This window comes from Schistocerca gregaria, chromosome 1, assembly GCF_023897955.1.
Source record: "Schistocerca gregaria isolate iqSchGreg1 chromosome 1, iqSchGreg1.2, whole genome shotgun sequence".
NCBI lineage: Eukaryota > Metazoa > Arthropoda > Insecta > Orthoptera > Acrididae > Schistocerca > Schistocerca gregaria.
Genome location: NC_064920.1, coordinates 537,137,941 through 537,156,875, shown reverse-complemented (window position 1 = coordinate 537,156,875; position 18,935 = coordinate 537,137,941). Strand labels below are relative to the sequence as shown.

At 38.7% G+C, this 18,935-nt stretch overlaps 1 protein-coding gene across 1 annotated transcript in view; it reads right to left on the bottom strand.

Moving 5' to 3' along the window:
• Positions 1 to 3,396: 3,396 nt before the first annotated feature.
• Positions 3,397 to 18,935, bottom strand: part of LOC126355455 (protein disulfide-isomerase A6 homolog) — a 53,147-nt gene continuing 37,608 nt past the window's right edge. The window contains exons 6-8 of the mRNA XM_050005773.1: positions 18,090 to 18,247; positions 9,041 to 9,199; positions 3,397 to 3,902 (exon numbers count right to left, since the gene is read on the bottom strand). Coding sequence (XP_049861730.1) covers positions 3,734 to 3,902; positions 9,041 to 9,199; positions 18,090 to 18,247 — 486 coding nt within the window. The 3' untranslated portion in view covers positions 3,397 to 3,733. The remainder of the gene's footprint in view (positions 3,903 to 9,040; positions 9,200 to 18,089; positions 18,248 to 18,935) is intronic.

Below are 18,935 nucleotides of genomic sequence, written 5' to 3'. Positions count from 1 at the left end.
TTTTAACAATACAAATTAATAATAACTCCAAAACACGTAAACCTGATTGTTGATGGTTTACCTCCAGTGTTATGGCACTCAACATTAAAATGGTTAATAAAACAAAAAGGTCACAGAATAATTTAGTGTCTAACATCGATCCAGCAAAACTTAGCATTACATAATATCAGCACAAAAGGGTGCAGCCTGTAAAAGTAACCACTACACTATGCAATTTATATCCTGAAGGAGAGGCTTGCGTATAACTTAAGACCTGTGGCCACCATAGTCATTGTCTAATAAAACTTTTCTTTGCATTTTCAATGCACTCCCACTGCTTGATGCAGTTTGAATTCTGGTGCATGACGACGGCTCCAGGTTTCATTCAGTGATTTGTATGTGCAGAAGATTGCAATTAAAGACTGACACACACTGCAATAAAACATTATTTCAAATACATTTTGAACAAATGAGCAATTGCAGCAACCACCATGTTCACTGCTTTACAACCCCAGTTTTTTTGTGCAAGGTATTGTGTACTTGCTCAGTTGAGATGCCCAATGTCTTAGCTATCTCTCATGCTCCCAACTAGTAGTCTTTCATTATGATATCATGGAATTTTTCTGTGTTCTCTCATTGTGCTGACTTCAACTGAGTGACCACACTGATTTCCCCATCTTCAGTGCATTTATTCCTATTTAGAATCATTAACTGAGAAGTACATTCTCTTCAGCACTTGAAAAAGTGTCTTCCAGATCTAATACAAATGAAGTTTTGATTTGTCCAGCAGTATAGCACTTCGAAGTAGAATGTTAAACAATACAAAAACCAAGCTTTCATTCTATGTTCTGAAGTGCTTGCTACAATGACCAAGCTCAATGGCAGCCATTAGTTAACTGCCTGATGTATCTGAATGACTGCTACAAGAATCAGTTACCTTCTGGGTCATTCCATGCCAAGTGGTCTAGAGATTCCTGCATGATGATCACAGATTTTGATGAAATTTTGTATAAACAATCTCACATGTTCCCTCTGAATACTGGTAAAGTTTTGCCATCATTAATTCAGTACTTCAGGGAATATAGTCATTTGTTTGACCCCATAGTGTAGTTATCAACAGTGCACCCAAGAGTTTTGGCCAACTTTGAGACATAATATCTACCCAGTACATAACTTACCAAATACAAGGGCTCAGAATATAAATTTCATTTTCCTTCTTTTCAATGGTTTACAAATTGAGGACAAAGTTGACAATTTTTCTAAAAATCCAAAAATGGCTATTTTTGCCACCTTTTTTAAGTCTCCTGAAAACTCTTAAATCATTTTCATTTGAATGCTTATGTTCTAAACCACCTAAAAACTATATTTGGTTTTGCAATGCAAGTATGTAACACACTAAAAAACAAGTGGAGGGACACTGAAAATGGACCCATATTCCACTGGCGCTTAAATCTGACATATTTTATTATTTTCTACAATCGTTTAGGGCTCCCTGGGCAAGGCAATATCAAAAGTCTTGACTAGGAAGTGAGACAAAAGTCCGAATAACTCTGAAAGATCCCGATAGTAAAATTTTTGCACGGCAGCTGCAGCATACTTTTATAGCTGCAGCACACTTTTTATAAGTAGCCTGCAGGTTTCACATTATTGTCACATTGTGTAGATTTTCAGATTTTGATGAAGTTCACTGCAATCTCCTTACCATTGTTTGGACTAGATTCATGTATACAGGATTTTTAGTATTTTTATTATGTAATGCTACTGATGTGCTAGTTCAATTCTGGTTAAGGTATAGCGTACTTTTGTGTTGGCATATTTTGGCAGAATAGTGAACACATGAAAATTGTGTGAATTTGTTGGTATGGTCCATGGAGGCTTAACCACTGCTGGTTCCTTCTCAAGTGAGAAAACCAGCATACCCATCACAATAGGGGCGACACCCAACAGACGCCCAGTATCAGCCACAGGTGAGTTTCTTTACCATAGGTTCCCAAACCTGGTAAGGGTTTCTTTACACAGGATCCCGAGCTGATGACACATTTCTGTAAGCATCAGCGGCCTAAGCTAGAAGATTTTAGGATCCTATGCTTATGTTGGCTTCAAGTTGATTGACTGTTTAAACAGAATTCATTAATTTGCTGCAGAAAGCTGTGAGGAAAGTTATACTTCCAGCCAGATGTCACTCATGGCATTGTCTGGGAAGAAATTTTGATAAGACAGAATGTAAACAATTACATTTTTCAAATGTGATAACCTCAAATTATTAGAAGTCACAAAAATGAGAAACTATTCTTTTTGGTGGATTCCCAATTCAATTTCATTTGAATTTTCTAGAGCTGAACACTGTAGGTATGTCCTAAAAGACTACTTCCTTGCATTTTTTCTAACTCCTCTCCTAGCCACCAGGACTTTAGATACCTTCCATATAGAGTAAATAACAATTTTGTAACACAATAAAAGATGTCAAATTTAATTTGAGTGCCAATGGAATTTGGGACCATTTTCAATGCATCTACACAGTGTCGTTCTTTTTGTAAGTCCTTATATGCTCACACTGCAAAACCAAAATAGTTTGTAGTCTTTCTAATAAAAATGGTTTAAAACTGTCTGAATAAGACTTTTACAAAAGTGAGCCAAGAATAACCAGATCTGGCAATTCTTCAGAAAAATTGTCATTTTTGTCGTCAGCTTGTGAACTATCGGAAACTAGTAGAAGGAAGAAATTTTATATTCTAAGATCTTGTATTGGTAAATTATTATGTGCAAAGTTTCAGGTTTATCCTGTACCTACATTTGAAGATATAATAAGTAAACTTCAAATTTTTTTCAAGCATCTATTTTTTTGATCAGCTTTGCTTCAAAATATCCATCACTCACAATTTTTTTTTATTGTTTCGCTTAAGGTAGCTCAAGAAGCTGTGCAGGATGGCTTAGTTTTGTTTGTTTCAAGAAAATATTGCCAGAGATAAACCTCAAAGTTGCTTAAAACTCACGGGTGCACTATTGATAGCAGCACAATGGGGTCATATTTGCAAGTACTATATTGGTGAAAGTAAAACTCTACCAATGTTCATTGACAACATTTGCAACTGTTCACACACAACTTCAACAAAATTCCTGATGATCATGTGCACACTTTTTCCAAAATTAGACCACTTGGCACAGAATGATCCCTTCTACAATAGAATTTTCTGAGACCACAATCTAACACACAAAATTCCATATCTTTTATGTTGAACTAAATTGGTTTACACTTAGGGCTTCCAAGATCTGGTGAAATCAGTCAGAAGTCATGGAACACTGGGGCAGTGAACAGGAATAATTAGCTAGAGACATAGCGAGATTCTAAGCTATGGAAACTGTGAAATTCTGAACCAGGACTCTATTACATATAAATGATAACACAAAACTAAAAAATTGATAAATCACATTACAAACATTTATTAGAATTGGCGAACAGCTTGTAATATGTTTTGAAGAGAAATCACACAAAATGCACACAAATGTGCTTTGAACTTAGACAATCAGTATAAAATATGAACAATTAAGTAATACAGCTTTTTTCCCTCCACACACACGCGCATTATCACAAGTTAGAATAGTTCTTTCCTAATTCTCCAGTTCCAAGCAAAATACACACACATATGCACATCACACACTATTTGTAATAATTACTACCATCCTTTCATCCGTACAGCTCTACCTATGTTTCAGTCAGTCAAAATCATTACAAAGTTTTGTACTCTGCAAAGTTTTAAAGTTCATCTTTGGTGCCTATGTCGTCAAGATCAACATCTGAAAGATCAATATCTTCTTCTGGCGGTAGCTCTCCATCTTTCCCATCCCACGCTTCCGTTGGGTTAATCTTTGGAAGAGCCGCTCCTTTTACAGGTGCAGTAGAGCCTCTACCAAATGAGAGATCCCTAGAAGTAAACATAACATTAAAAACAGGATCAAAACAAACTGATTTATGCACAACATTTGGTTTGCCTTATCCTCATGACCAAACTATTTAGATCAATGAATCTAGCAATAATCACTGGCCACAAATGGCGCTTATACAGTCCCCTCAAAAATTTAAAATAAATATCTTAATAATATTCAGTAGAGAAATTCCAAATTGGAATATCAATAATGTAAGCACAAGATAAGACTGCTACCTACTTTTAAGTAGCAATCTATCTTTTCCTTAAATTGTTGATATTCACTACAGAAGTTGTCCAGTCCACTTACAATGTAGTATTCTTAGGACTAACATGGCAAAACCTTTACTATTGTCAATTATTAATATTTTATTACAATTCTAAAATAATTTACAGTACCAGTAGTTCTCAAGTTAGGCACATGCTTAAATTTTGTTTTACCGCAAATTTATCAGTTAGTTCATACTAGCCTTCAACAAAATTTGTACAAGCGGCTATGAAAAGAATGAGAGCTATATGCTTCAGCATGTTTCTAAATCTCCGAGTGAATTAGAAATGCACACAACACAGTGACCTAGGCTGATACAAAGGAAGGTATGAGTGCTTCAAGTTAGAGGAAAATTGACATGAGCACTGAAAACGGTATTTTAGAGATAAGAGATGGTGATTAATAACAGGCATGCAAAAAACAGTCAATAACACAATTTCTGACAACCTCTTGTAATTGTTACCTTAGGCATTTAAATCTGTGACAGCAAATATTGAGTCCTCCCATGGAACTTTTGCCACAGCATCAGAACAGACTGCAGGGCAACATTTAACAATTCAGCATTTTTATGCTAAATTGTTCTTTTACCTAGATCACTATCCAAGGCAAATTTGTAACCTTTCAATTGTTTTCTAACAAAAACTTTTAGTGTCTTTATTAAATAATATGCAAAATATGATACTTTAAGAGAATGTAAATTATACCTCTAACCTTTAACCCTTTAACTGCTCCTGATGTGTTAACACGAACCTTTGTACCTGTCCCTGTGTGCTCTAAACGTGTCTCACATGCCGCCTTAGTGGCACCTGTGTCCTCCTGACATGTTGAGACGTGCTTCCGCTTCTTCTCCTGTGGCCTCTGGCGGTGTTAACGCACCCAGCTGTATATATTCGTGCCAAGCACCTAGTAGCTGTTCAGGGTTCCACCCGCACAGTTGAAGTCTCACGAGCATTTGCTGCTGTGTTCTTGTGTTGAAATTTTCATCTGTGTTTTTATTAACTGTTGACGCTGTTAATGTTTTGAGAAGAAAATGGCATGCCGTCGTGGTTGTACAGATGAGAAATCGTCGAAATTCTCACTAGAAGCGACAGTGAGAATGAAATTTTCAACAGTGATGGTAGTGATTATTCTTCGACTGAATCTCGAAATAACAGTCCTGTGCCGTATACTTCAGCTGGAACAACGCATCTGTCAACAAGGGAGGGATATCATTCAGAATCTGATGGGTCTGAGAGAGAGAGAGAGTGAAGTGCCAGTGAAAAGAGCTCGAATATAGCGACACGTTAGACTGGAAGAAAAGTTATTTTCATCCATTTAGTCATGCATTTGATGGTTCACCTTCTGGACGCAAGGGTGGTTTAGGGGCAGAGTCAAGTGTTTTGGGATATTTTCTGATATTTTTAATGGAAGAACTCATTAAATTTATAGCAGATGAAACTAACAGATTTTTTTTATATACAAAAGAAAATGTGCCAGAATCAGAGCATTCTCGTTTGTCCATGGAAAGAAACGGGTTTCGAGGAACTGTATCCCTTCGTCACTGTTTCTATGCTAATGGCTTGTGTGAAAAAGCTGAAGATCAGTCACTACTGATCCACCCCCCACCCCGCCCACACACACTCCTCTTTTCAGCAAAATTATGTCCAGGGACCATTTTCTGTTAATTTTAAGAATGCTTCACTTCAATGATAACTCTGTCAACAATGAAGGAGACAGGTTATTTAAAATTAGGTATATTGTTGATAAAATTCGCACAACATTTCACAGCACATTTAATCCATACCAAAAGCTCTGCACTGACAAAAGCCTCTTGTTGTTCAAAGGGTGATTATCATTTGAACAGAACTTTCCCTCCAAAAGAAGTAGGTTTGGTATAAAAACATTTTTGCTATGCGACTGTCAGACGGGTTATATACTGGTTTTTGTTTACACAGGCACAAATACTGAAATGGACTTCCACAATTTGGGGAAAAATGGCGACGTAGCAGCAACAACATTGATGAAACGATTTTTAGGAAGGGGACGTACGCTCTATGTCGATGAGTGGTATTCAAGCCCAGACCTATTATTCTGGCTTCATAGACATGGAACAAACCAAGTGGTACTCTTCACAAAAACAGACACAACATGCCAAAATCATACGAGGATAAATCAGTTTATGTCCACTGGCACAATCCTTGAGGTGAAATGGTGTGACGAAAGAAGTGTGGATGCTGACCACCTGTAATACAGCAGAAATGGTCGAGATGGAAAAGACAAATAGAAAGACAGGTGAAATATTAAGGAAACCACAGTGTGTTGCAGATTACAACAAGAGTATGGGTGCTGTTGAACGCTCTGACATGCTGCTGCGGTAAGTGCAATCAATACGAAAGACTGTCAAGTGGTACAAAAAGTTATTTTTTCACATACTGGATCTGTGCATTTTAAATGCCCATGCTCTCTACAAAGTAGTAACAGGACAAAAAATGCAACTACTGGAATTTCGTTTATGTATGGTAAGAGAGCTTGCTGAAGCTTACACAAGAGTGGAGGAAAGCTGGTAGAGGAAGGTGCTATGGAGATGAGAATCCGGTAAGATTTACTGGGAGGCATTTTCCGAAGGTCATTGACATGGAAAACTAAGAAACTTACGCCAATGCGTCGGCATGCAGTATGCTTGAAGCAGAAAGTGTGCTGAGAAATGAGATACGAATGTAGAGCATGCAACATGCCACTATGTGTAGTGCCACATTTTGAGGCCTATCACTCTAAACAAAACTACTAACCGTCTATAATCACTCAGAAGAGAAGAAGTGATACTGATAATTTTCTAAAATTAAATGACAACAAAAAAGAAATAAAAAATATTCAAAAATACAGAACTTGTAAACAAAATAAAAACAAAAAAATATATTTTAATTTCGCCAGTGCCGGTCCAAATCCCGGGTCAAAAAGAAGGATGGAAAATATATTCAGAAGGTGTAAAAGATACTCCAACACTTAGGATTTCTGACTTTGAAGCCATTTTACAGACGTGTTACCGCACTCTCAAAAACACAAACTGAATTTCTCAGATGCCATTAAATCTATAACATATGTTAAGCAGAAAATTAAAACATGCTTAGTGCTAGATTGCTGATTTAAACAAACATCACATTTGTCCACATACAGCACCTCTAACAATTAATTATCGTTAGCTTTGCCATCTTAATCTTACTGGAATTAATGAAGACGAATTTCACACTAGACGCGTTTCCCTTTTATTTACAAAACATTTTCTGTGGTCACTGATTTTCGTCACTGATTTTCTTGCTTCATGTTCACATCCTTTGCACACCACTGCTTTACCTATCTTCATTAGTGGAGATTGACACCTAAAGATGAAGTCTTTGTATACGTTTTCAGCTTTTTATTCCACTGCATTGGCACTGTAGATCATATCACTTATGGAACTATATTGGTGGGAGCATGAGCATTCATAATTGTGTGTCTTACTTGCAGATTTGAAAGATAGGAGTTGCAAGTCTGGGGGACTGAGATTTTAATTCTATGAGAGTATCGATAATTTTGAGATTGATAAGAAATCCATTGCCAAATTGTGGACAGTTTTTCCATGACGTTTTCCAGAGATTCCTTTATAAAGCTGGTATCCCTGTGATTCCATAGGGTCTTTATCACTGTTTCTGATTTCTTGGAGAGCCACGATTACAATTATGTATTTCTTCATGATATCAATGATGATTTTTAATTTTCCAGCTTAGCAAAAGGAGTTAACATTGTGTGTCGAGAAGCATGAGATTTGTTTAGGTTTAATCCCATGATGTTTTTCAGTTTGTACCAACTGTTGAGTTTCTAGACTTCTGATCCATCATTATCTTCTGAATGACAGCCCACGCAATCCGAATGCTGTCTTTCCTGCAATTTATATTTAAAAAAAAAACTGTTCATGGTCAGCTACCTAAGGTGTCATCTTGGTGTGAGGATAAATCCTCGACTTACAATTATGAATGTTATTCAGAAAGGTGGTGGTGAAAGATGAAAGATTACAACATGAAACTGTGAAGACAGAAAAAATAGGAGTCTGACACTTCAAGAACTGAAGAATTCAGCCAAAGAAAGACAAGGGCCATTAAAGGGCATGAAAATGAAAGACACCCAAGCCTCCATACTACTGGAAAGACTACTATATTAAATAACCATAACATAATTATCAACTATGTTGCATAGTTGCTCGATTTCGTTTTGAAAACTGCTTCTGTCACTTTCATTCCACAATTTTGATAACTCATACAAATGACATATTCTAACATATGAAGCTGCTGTATAATTTATTTTTAACTGGCCAACCAGTTCCGGTCATAGATCATTTTCCAGTACAATTTTCATACTAATTTGATTTCCTTTGTCTTCCATGTCAGTTTAATTACTATATGGAAATACTTTTTTTTAACTGCTGTACTTAAAGGTTGTTTTATTCATCTGCTTTTTGCTGATGTCATTCTGTAATGATTCAAAGGCTTTCTTTAAAACTGTTGGCATAGAAGGGAGGAAGCAGGAGTGAGCATTACGACGAAATATGTATAATGTAGTGCTAATTTAGATTTCTTTGATTCTTTGTACAAGACACTGACACAACATGAAGAATCAGTACAGCCTATTTTTCTTTGAAGAATTGTGAACAAAGTATGTATGTGGCCATCATGCTCTGATAACACCCACAACAACAAAAATTAGCTATTTTCATTCAAAGTAAAGCAAACAATTTTGTGTTAATGTCCTTCTGGTCATCAATCAATTACAATTTATTCATTTCCAGGCAAGAAGATGAAGCTATAAAAGCTGCTCAATTTCAAGAAGGAATATGAGAAACACATTTCATGAATCTTACCGTAAAAATTCATTGATGCCATCTGTGGAGAAAGATCCCCTCAATATGGAATACTTCATCTTCTTGACATTCATTACTGCCATAGCTGGATAACCAAATCCACCAATTTCCAGCATTGATTCAAGTTCTGGTTGAGATCCAGCTTCTGCCCAAATCCACCTGCAAGCCACAATCAATGAAATGAATATAATCCATACACTAATAACAACCAACAGCTGCAAAATTATCGATAGAGGAAAAGTACTGTAAGATATCAGGCCAAAGCTAAACGTCAGAAGAAAGCGTAGAACACTTGTAGCAAGTGCATCTCTTAATAATTGAGAGAATGCTGTAATTTTATTTGGAATTCAAACTACCCTTCTCTTACCACCAAGTATTTCTATTTCTATTTTGATGAACTAATATTTTTTTGTCTCAAACTGGCCTTAATGACATTACATGAAAATTTAAATCACAGTCACAATTCATTCTTGGTATTGCTCACTATTTTTAAATGAAGGCAAAGCTTTTAATACATCTGTTCAAATACCATTGCCATGTGTTCCTTTTCAATTTAAGGAAAGAAGTGACTGATATAACTTCAGAAGTTGTTACATTTGGAGGACATAATGGTCACTGTAAAGTAAAAATTTTGACAAAATATGTAAACGCTTCAAATAAGGCCCTATTTGCCAGTTTTTGAAATAATGCATTGATTTTGTAATACCTTGTGTTGATAACTTTTCTTTTCATTCAGCAAGTGACTACTGTCCATATTGAGACAATGAAGAGAAATTAGCTATCCATTTGGTATGATTTCCTTGCAGAAAAAGTTGTTGTGCAAATGTGTTTAACAATGTGACTTCTGAAAATTTCCCAGCATATTTGTTCTTCTAATAATTTCCGGGTATGCAGCCGGATCCCGTCGACATTCTGCCACGATATTTCGGCCCAGAGACGTCCGGCCATCATCAGGTGAGTACACAAGTACTGAAGAGCCCAGGTGCAGTCGCGGTATTTATACAGATTCTCGCGCACGTGTTTGACATGCGCGGCATAGCCGAGTTGTACGTGCTGCCCTCGGTAGTGAAAGTAAAAGATCATCTAGTCATTGAGTATCGAATGACGCTGTCTATTCTGCTGTGAATGTATAATTTTAATAACAGGATTCCAATTTTTATCCAGTTGAAAGCCATTGTCACGATTTATAAGATTATCGGCAAGACGTATTTCCCCTGATTCCTTGATTACGGAATCCCTAAATCCGGAAACCGGAGCTAAAATTTTTGTTCCATTGTATTCCATTGAATGTCCCAATGAAATACAGTGCTCTGCTACTGCCGATTTTGACAGTTGCCGCAGACGGGTGTATCTTTCATGTTCTGTACATTGTTCATGGACAGTTCTTGTCGTCTAGCCAATATATCCAGAGCCACATTCACAGGGAATTTTGTAGACGCCTGCTTTCTTCAGTTGTAAATCGTCTTTAACGGATCCAACCAGGGCCCGGTTCTTTGCTGGTGGACGGAAGATAGCCTTGATTCTATTCTTCTTCAGTAGTCGGCCTATGTTCGACGACACATTCCCGGCGTATGGAAGAAACGCAGTTGATTTAAAGTCGTCATCAGCGTCTTCAGTGCGCTGCTTCTTGTTATGACAGTTGCGCATGGCCTTTCTTATTTGGCGTGAAGTGTAGCCATTCTCTTTAAAAACCTTCTCCAAGTGTTCTAATTCTGCGTGGAGGTTTTCATCGTCCGATATTACATGCGCTCGATGTATTAAGGTACTGAGAACACCGGCTGTTTGTGCTGGGTGGTGGCAGCTTGACGCCTGGAGATACAAATCTGTGTGAGTCGGTTTCCTGTACACAGAATGTCCTAATGACCCATCATTTTTACGGCATACTAGCACGTCTAGAAATGGTAAAGTGCCATCTTTTTCAGTCTCCATCGTGAATTTGATGTTCTCATGTAAAGAGTTTAAATGATGAAGGAATTTCTCCAGTTCCTGTCTGCCATGAAGCCATACAACAAAATTATCATCTACGTACCGCCAGAAGACCGTAGGTTTTAAGACAGTAGACTCAAGTGCTTTCTCCTCAAAGTCCTCCATAAAGAGATTAGCTACCACAGGGGACAAAGGGCTCCCCATGGCGACGCCGTCTGTTTGTTCAAAGAATTTGTCATTGAATAAAAAGTACGTTGAGGAGAGTATATGTTCAAACAAGGCCGTCATTTCTGCACTGAATAAGTTACCAATAAGATGTAACGATTCCATTAAAGGCACTTTGGTAAATAGTGAGACCACATCAAAGCTGACTAATAAATCCGAGCTGCTAAGCTTAACTTCCTTCAAGCGACTGACAAAATTCTCGGAATTACGTATATGGTGGCAACACTTACCCACATACGGCTTTAGAAGTGAGGCCAGATATTTTGCTGTAGAATAGGTGGCAGCACCAATATTACTATTAATCGTAGTGGGGCACCATCCTTGTGTATCTTGGGAAGACTGTAGAGTCTTGGTGGTACTGCATTGTGTGGTCTCAAGCTCTTGATAATTTGTTCAGGTAGAGAACAGTCGTTCAAAAGGGTAGCAGTTTTCCTTGATATTCGGCTTGTTGGGTCCTTTTCAATTCTGCGGTACGTGGAATCATTTAGCTGACAATATATCTTCTCGTTGTAGGCTTCCCTTGTCAGAAAAACTGTGGCGTTACCCTTATCCGCAGGCAGTACGACTGTGCTAGTATCTTCTCTGAGGCTGCGGAGAGCAGCTCTTTCAGCTGCCGAGATGTTACTCCTTTGTGGCGCACATTTCAACAACGTTCGGCAAGATTCACGTCGAACTTCGTCTGCATTATCCGCAGGGAGACATCTAATGGCTTCCTTAATGGAACTGATGAAATCTGTTAAAGGCAGTGAAGCAGGAGTAGGGGCGAAGTATAAACTTTTCGCAAGCACTGACATCGTCGCATCGTCAAACGATTTATCCGTAAGGTTCACCACGGATCGTCCAGAGAGAGCTTCTTGCGGCTTTCGTGTTACGAGTTGGCTAAACTTCGCACTTTGCCTGTTCGTACTGTCCCTGTGAGCCCAGTCTTCCGTCCACCAGCAAAGAACCGGGCCCTGGTTGGATCCATTAAAGACGATTTACAACTGAAGAAAGCAGGCGTCTACAAAATTCCCTGTGAATGTGGCTCTGCATATATTGGCCAGACGACAAGAACTGTCCATGAACGATGTACAGAACATGAAAGATACACCCGTCTGCGGCAAACGTCAAAATCGGCAGTAGCAGAGCACTGTATTTCATTGGGACATTCAATGGAATACAATGGAACAAAAATTTTAGCTCCGGTTTCCGGATTTAGGGATTCTGTAATCAAGGAATCAGGGGAAATACGTCTTGCCGATAATCTTATAAATCGTGACAACGGCTTTCTACTGGATAAAAATTGGAATCCTGTTATTAAAATTATACATTCACAGCGGAATAGAGAGCGTCATTCGATACTCAATGACTAGATGATCTTTTACTTTCACCACCGAGGGCAGCACGTACAACTCGGCTATGCCACGCATGTCAACACGTGCGCGAGAATAATACCGCGACTGCACCTGGGCTCTTCAGTAGTTATGTACTCACCTGATGATGGCTGGACGTCTCTGGGCCGAAATATCGTGGCAGAATGTCGACTGGATCCGGCTGCATACCCGGAAATTATTAGAAGTGTTTAACAATATTTCTTTAACTTTTTAGAGCTACATTTCTAACGATTTAAAAGGTCTAATGACAATCTCGACATGTATGTTACATTTTTTTCCCCGTAATACTACCAGCGACATTATTCTTTTTCCTTAAGTATGATACACCAAATGTAAATCATTTTAGCACAGCATACTACTTTCAAATGCAAAATATTGATGCAGCTCTCTATTCTAGCTTACCTTGTTCAAGTATCTTATCTCTCTGCAACTACTGCAAGCTACAGCCACTTGAACCTGCTTCTTGCAGTTAAGCTTTTTGTCCTCCTCTATTATGAACTCCACTATTACATAATTACCTATTTCTTAATGTCTCGGGATGTGTCCTGTCAACTGATTTCTTTGGTTAATGATAATATTATTAAAAGGATGGACACTATTCACCATATAGAGGAGACACTGAGTCACAGACAGGCACAATGAAAAGAAGACTGCTATACGTTTAAGCTTTGAGATAGAGCACCACATTTTGAAGTGGAAAACACACACACACACACACACACACACACACAAGACCACTGTGTCTGCCTGCAACATCCAGACTGTGGACTGCAACTACACGTGATGGGATAAACAATTTGCTGTGGATGGTGGAGTACGGAGGAGGCTGGAGCAGGATGGTAGAAGGTTTAGTATTCCTTGCGGGAGGATGTAGGGATGTAGTGGGGACAGTAGAGTTGCTAGGTATAGTCAGGATATTTGGTGACGGGGAAAAGGGAGCAGAAATGGAGAGGACTAGAGAAGAGGAAAAAGATTACTGGATGTGTTGGTGGAATAGAAGGCTTGTGTGGTGTTGGAGTGGAATCGTGGAAGGGGACTAGTGAAGGCTGAGGCCAGGGTGTTATCAGGGTGTATACGTCAGACAAGAAAAAGAAATCTTAGATTTTTCCCAGATTTCCCGATAAAAAACACACTTTTTCTGTGTTAAGTGATAGTACACTTCCCCTTAAACTGAAAAACTTATAAATCCTTTGAATGGTTAAGGTTTTATTCATTGGTGTAGAACTTCCTGCCACTTTAGAAAATGAAACCAAGCAAAAACCACTTTGGAGATAGCTTTGATGACCAGAAACAGGTACGCTGCAAATTTTCGTATTACAAACGTACAAATTTGAATGCCACAAAACACAGAATTTTAGTTTCCAAAGCACTGAAATCGAGATTGCGATGCTGTTTTGTATGTAAGCCAATCATAGCTCTTGTTACGTGATCTCATCAGTTGATGACGACAGATATCCGAAGCATTTGACAGGTTATGTAGTCAGCCAAAGTGACATCACTGTTAACCTTTTACACGGACATGACGGATATATCCATCCATGCTCTGCTATTGCACAGTGGGTTCGACAGATATATCCGTCCACTGCATTCTGTGGCTAGTAGCTAGTGGGAATGACGAGTTATCGGCCTGCCGGTGACACTGGTATTAGTTGAGCTTCGTCCACTAGATGGCAGCTCTTGTCATGCAACACAGCGTGTTCTAGGCTAGTTATAACATTGTCCACCCGAGTGCGTGTTGAGAAAATGCGTCCTGTGAAGCAGCTGCAAAAGCGCGCGTCTTTTGTGTCTGTTTGCTGTAGCGTTAGTGAGTGTTTTTTGCAATGGCGAAAAGACGTCATTTATCAGATTCGGAGATTGGGAAGCTGCTTTTAGAAAGTGACGATAATTTCAGTGACAGGTCTGAAAGTTTTCAAGATACAGATGTTGAGGCTAGTGAAAGTGACTTCGATTCAGAGAAACATCTGATGACGAGACACTACTGCAGCAGGCAGTACCTAGGGAATTTGTGTGTGCTAGTTCAGCTCATATTCAATATTTGTTCAGTGGTAATAGTGGTACAGTTGTACCTCTAAAACAAAACAATGTGATGAGTTGTTTTGTGCGTTTTGTAGATGACGCTTTGTGCACAATGATAGCTGAACAGACGAACTTATATGCAAAACAGTTCATAGCTTTTCATCCCAATTTACCAGCACGCTCCAGGGTTCACAGTTGGCAGAATACTACACGCGACGAGGTAAAAACACTTATTGGAATACTTGTACTTCAAGAAATTCTTCACAAACCAGACCACAAAATGTACTTTTCAAAGAGGGAATCACTTGACACCTTTCTTCAGGAAAGTGATGAGTGAAAAGCAGTTTCATCTTCTATTGAAATTCCTCCACTTTGCTGACAATACCTCATATGATCCACTAGGCACTATAAGCAGAAAACTATTCAAAATTCACCCATTATGGAGCATCTGTGGCGTGAATTCAGATCAGTGTACGTGCCAGAAAGGAACATCACCGTTGACGAATCGTTGTTGCTCTGGATAGGACAGCTTGGATGGAAGCAATATATTCCATCAAAGCGTAGCAGATTTGGCATCGAACTGTAGGAACTCTGTGAAAGCAGTTCCAGGTATGTATGGGACTTTACAAACTAACCAGCAATAATACCTATGTCGTTGGCACAATGCAGCAAGACAGGAAGGAGTTCCCTGACTTCGTAAAAAAGGAAAAACTGAGGAAAGGGGAGTACATAACAAGGTACATAGGCAAGCAGATGGTAATGAAATGGAAAGACAAAAAGAGACATTGTTATGGTCAGCACCTTCCATGACGATACATTTGTAAATGCAAACTCGAAGAAGGGAAGAAGCCACAAGTTGTCGTTGACTACAACAAGAATATGGGAGGGGGGGGGGGGGGGATGGATAGTTGCGATTCTCAGTTAAAAAGCCACCAGACGGCCAGAAGCAGGCTGAAAAAAATACTATCGGGGGGGGGGGGGGGGGGGGGGAAGTATTACTGTACATGTGCAGCTACAATGAGATTGGAAGCCCATATATTCATATGTATAAAACATTAAAAGACCTTAAGAAACGACATCAAAGAGCCTTGGAATTACTTAAACTATGCTAAAATGCTTAATTTGGCATTAAGTGCATATTTGTATGCCCCCGATTCACAGTGAAGTAGGCCCCAGCCTGACATTAAGCTTTTCAATGTGATTTTCAGGATATGCATTTCTTGGAGAACCAGTACTGTACTATCTCATGTTTGGTTCTTTATTATGGCATAATGCCATATGTGCCAGCAGATAAAAACGTGCACTTCAAATTCAGTGAACAATTGGACATAGCCAATACTGTAGAATAAAACACTTGGTTTCGAATAAACTGACTGCCTCAGCAGGAAAGATTACTAGAAGCCAAATTTCTTTACCAAATGGTCAAAACAACTAATAATATACTTTAGCCTGCCTGAACTATGTGAATGTATTTTAATTGGTTTGATAGCTCCCGGCCATAAAACTTTGTTTTGTTTTCATTTGATATGGGAGCTCTAAATGGAGAGGAAACAGCAAAATTACCAAATGTAAACATGGGTCACATGGAGATTACCCCCCTCCCCACTAGAACTCTGTCTGCTCTGTTTATGCGTGAACCTGGCAGCTTGGACACACCAGAAAATTTTTTCCTGTGGTCATCTGGCTGCTTGCTGCTACTGCCAACACAGCTAACAGGCGCACTTCATATAACCAGAAGCGGGAGGAGGTAGTCCTCATATGTGACTCAATTGCACATGCGCATGAGCCCACTGGCAACTGCTCAAATCAACCTAATGCAAACACTTGTGATGTCCCACTCGTTAGAAGCAGTTTGTTGTTACGAAGTATTGCGTCATCTTCGTCGTAAGGCCTTTGGCAAATTTTGCTGTTGGCAGATGCTTATGCGCACACTTACAATTTTTTTTTTTTTTTTTTTTTTACTGCAGTAGCGGGATACAGTAATACTCTTTGTTAGAGTATCAGTTCTTACCAGTCGAAATTACAAAAATTTTACTGGAAACTAGAACAACAAAAAATTCCCCAGAATTCCGAAAAGTTTCCCAGGGCATCCACACCTTGGTTATGGGAACATAGGATATACTGCCGGGAAAGTTGTCACCTGTGCAGTTCTGAAAATCTGGTGCTGGAAGGAAGGAACCAGATGGCACAGATTATAAAGCAGTCACTGAAGTAAAGCACTGTGTGTTGGGCACCTTGATTCAGCAAGCAGGTGGTCCAGCTGCCTCTTGTTCACAGTTTGTTAGTAGCTGTTCATGTGGACAGACAGTTTGTTAGTTGTCATACCCATGTATTGGTTGCAACTTAGTTGTAGATTACATGACTGCTTTCAGGTAGCCCTGCCTTTGATGGGATAGGGGATGCCTATGGCCTGACTGGAGTAGGTCAGGGTAGGAGGATGTATGGGACAGACCTTGCATCTAGTTCTATTGCAGGTGTATGTGTGTGCGCACGCACACCTTTTCTACTCCGGAAGAAGGGCTTTTGGCCAAAAGCTTAATGTACAACAGTATTTTCATTGTGCCTGTCTGCAATTCAATGTCTCTTCTATCTGGTCAACAACTACCTACCCTTTTCATAATATTGTTATTTCGTCATAGATCTTCCAGTGTTTGTTATTCCTTGTTTAGTAATGTCAAAAGTCCCCCCCCCCCCCCCCCCCTAGATGCAATTTGGTATTGCTATTGGTTATCCTTGTAGCATAACATTTCAAAAGCTTATATTCTCTTCGTGTCTACACTGCTTACCATCCACGTATTACTTTTGTAAAACAGTGAGGAATTTTAGTGTAAATATCTTCAGGAAGATACAGCATTGAATAGATCAATAAAGAAAGAATTAAGTACTTTCAGAGTATTTTGAACTATGCAGTTGCTCGTCTATACACACGCGCACACACGCACACACGCACACGCACCAATATTTAAATGAACAGTTTTTCCACCACCTCAACATGTCAGCATGGTCATTAGATTTTTTACTGCACGTGTGGAGAAGTATTTAATGGCAATCACACACAATGATGATACTAAAAGGAATTTAAAGAACAAAATGAAGAACATTTACATTAATATCTCCCAGGTTGATAACATATGAAAATTCTGCAGCCAGCTGCTTAACTGTCCCCCAAACTGACATCTCACATGTTTCTGACTATATGACTGCATTGTAGATGAAGAACACTAGGCAACTTACCGATATTTTTTTGGACAAAATTCAACAATTGTGATGATATAGAGAGTATTAAGTGTGTGTTACCCAACTAATTTCATTTATATGGTATTTACTGCATTAACATATTATTTTTTTTATTTTCTGCAAAAGTTTATAGACATTTAAATGTGCCTGCATACCGAATCCTCTTGTGGCATCACATTGTATATTAACGTTTAATTGCTTTAAGTTAGAAACACAATGCTATTATGGAGAAATACAAAGCATAAGAAGATAAACAATTCCTTAAAACTTACCCCCACATTTTCTGTTTGTACTTCTCGCCCATTTTCTTCAGTGTGTCTAGATAACTATATCGACAATCTGACTGACAGTCCAAAATATGGGGCAAAACAGATACAACACAGAGTGGATGCTCTTCGCAGGCTTCTTTAAGGGTTTCTTCATTTATTATCTGCAAACAGAGAAGAAATGAGAGTTTATGAAACACTGGGTGCGTAGTTGCACACAGTGAGACACATGGATACTAACAAGGGGTAGACAACTGCTAAAATTATGTTGATACTTCAGGAAATACTGAAGTTCACAAACACACAGAAATGTAAGTGTGCCGTTCTGATCTGGAAAAATAATACCTGAATGGCATGGGAAAAAAAACTTCCCCCTTATGCTCAATTTAGAAAGTTTGCTTTGTTTTCTGGTTTAACTGCTGAGACAGAGGTCACCTAAGGGCCATTCCACATCAAAGGGACCAATATTAAAAAGTGTCTCCACTCTACCATCTCCAAATCTAACGAAATTTGATGTGAAGATTCTATATGGCCTTTGATGGTTATAAACCAAATTTCAGGCCAGTATTTTCAGTGGTTGAATTTTTAGGGGCTTTTAAAGAGAGGCATCACATGAGAAAGTGCAATTGTGCCAAGACTGATAGGCTTTTTTAAAAGTTCTACAACATATTTGGTCATTTGCTTTAATATATACAGACAATTTTTTATGTTGAATCACAACCAGGCAAAAAAATGGGTTTTAGTCACATTTAAATATGGAGACAAGCCTCTAAAAGTGGCTACAAAATTTGGCGAGCTATTCTGAGAGCGAAGGTTTGACTGACCACTGCTACTTTTCATATGAACCAATCA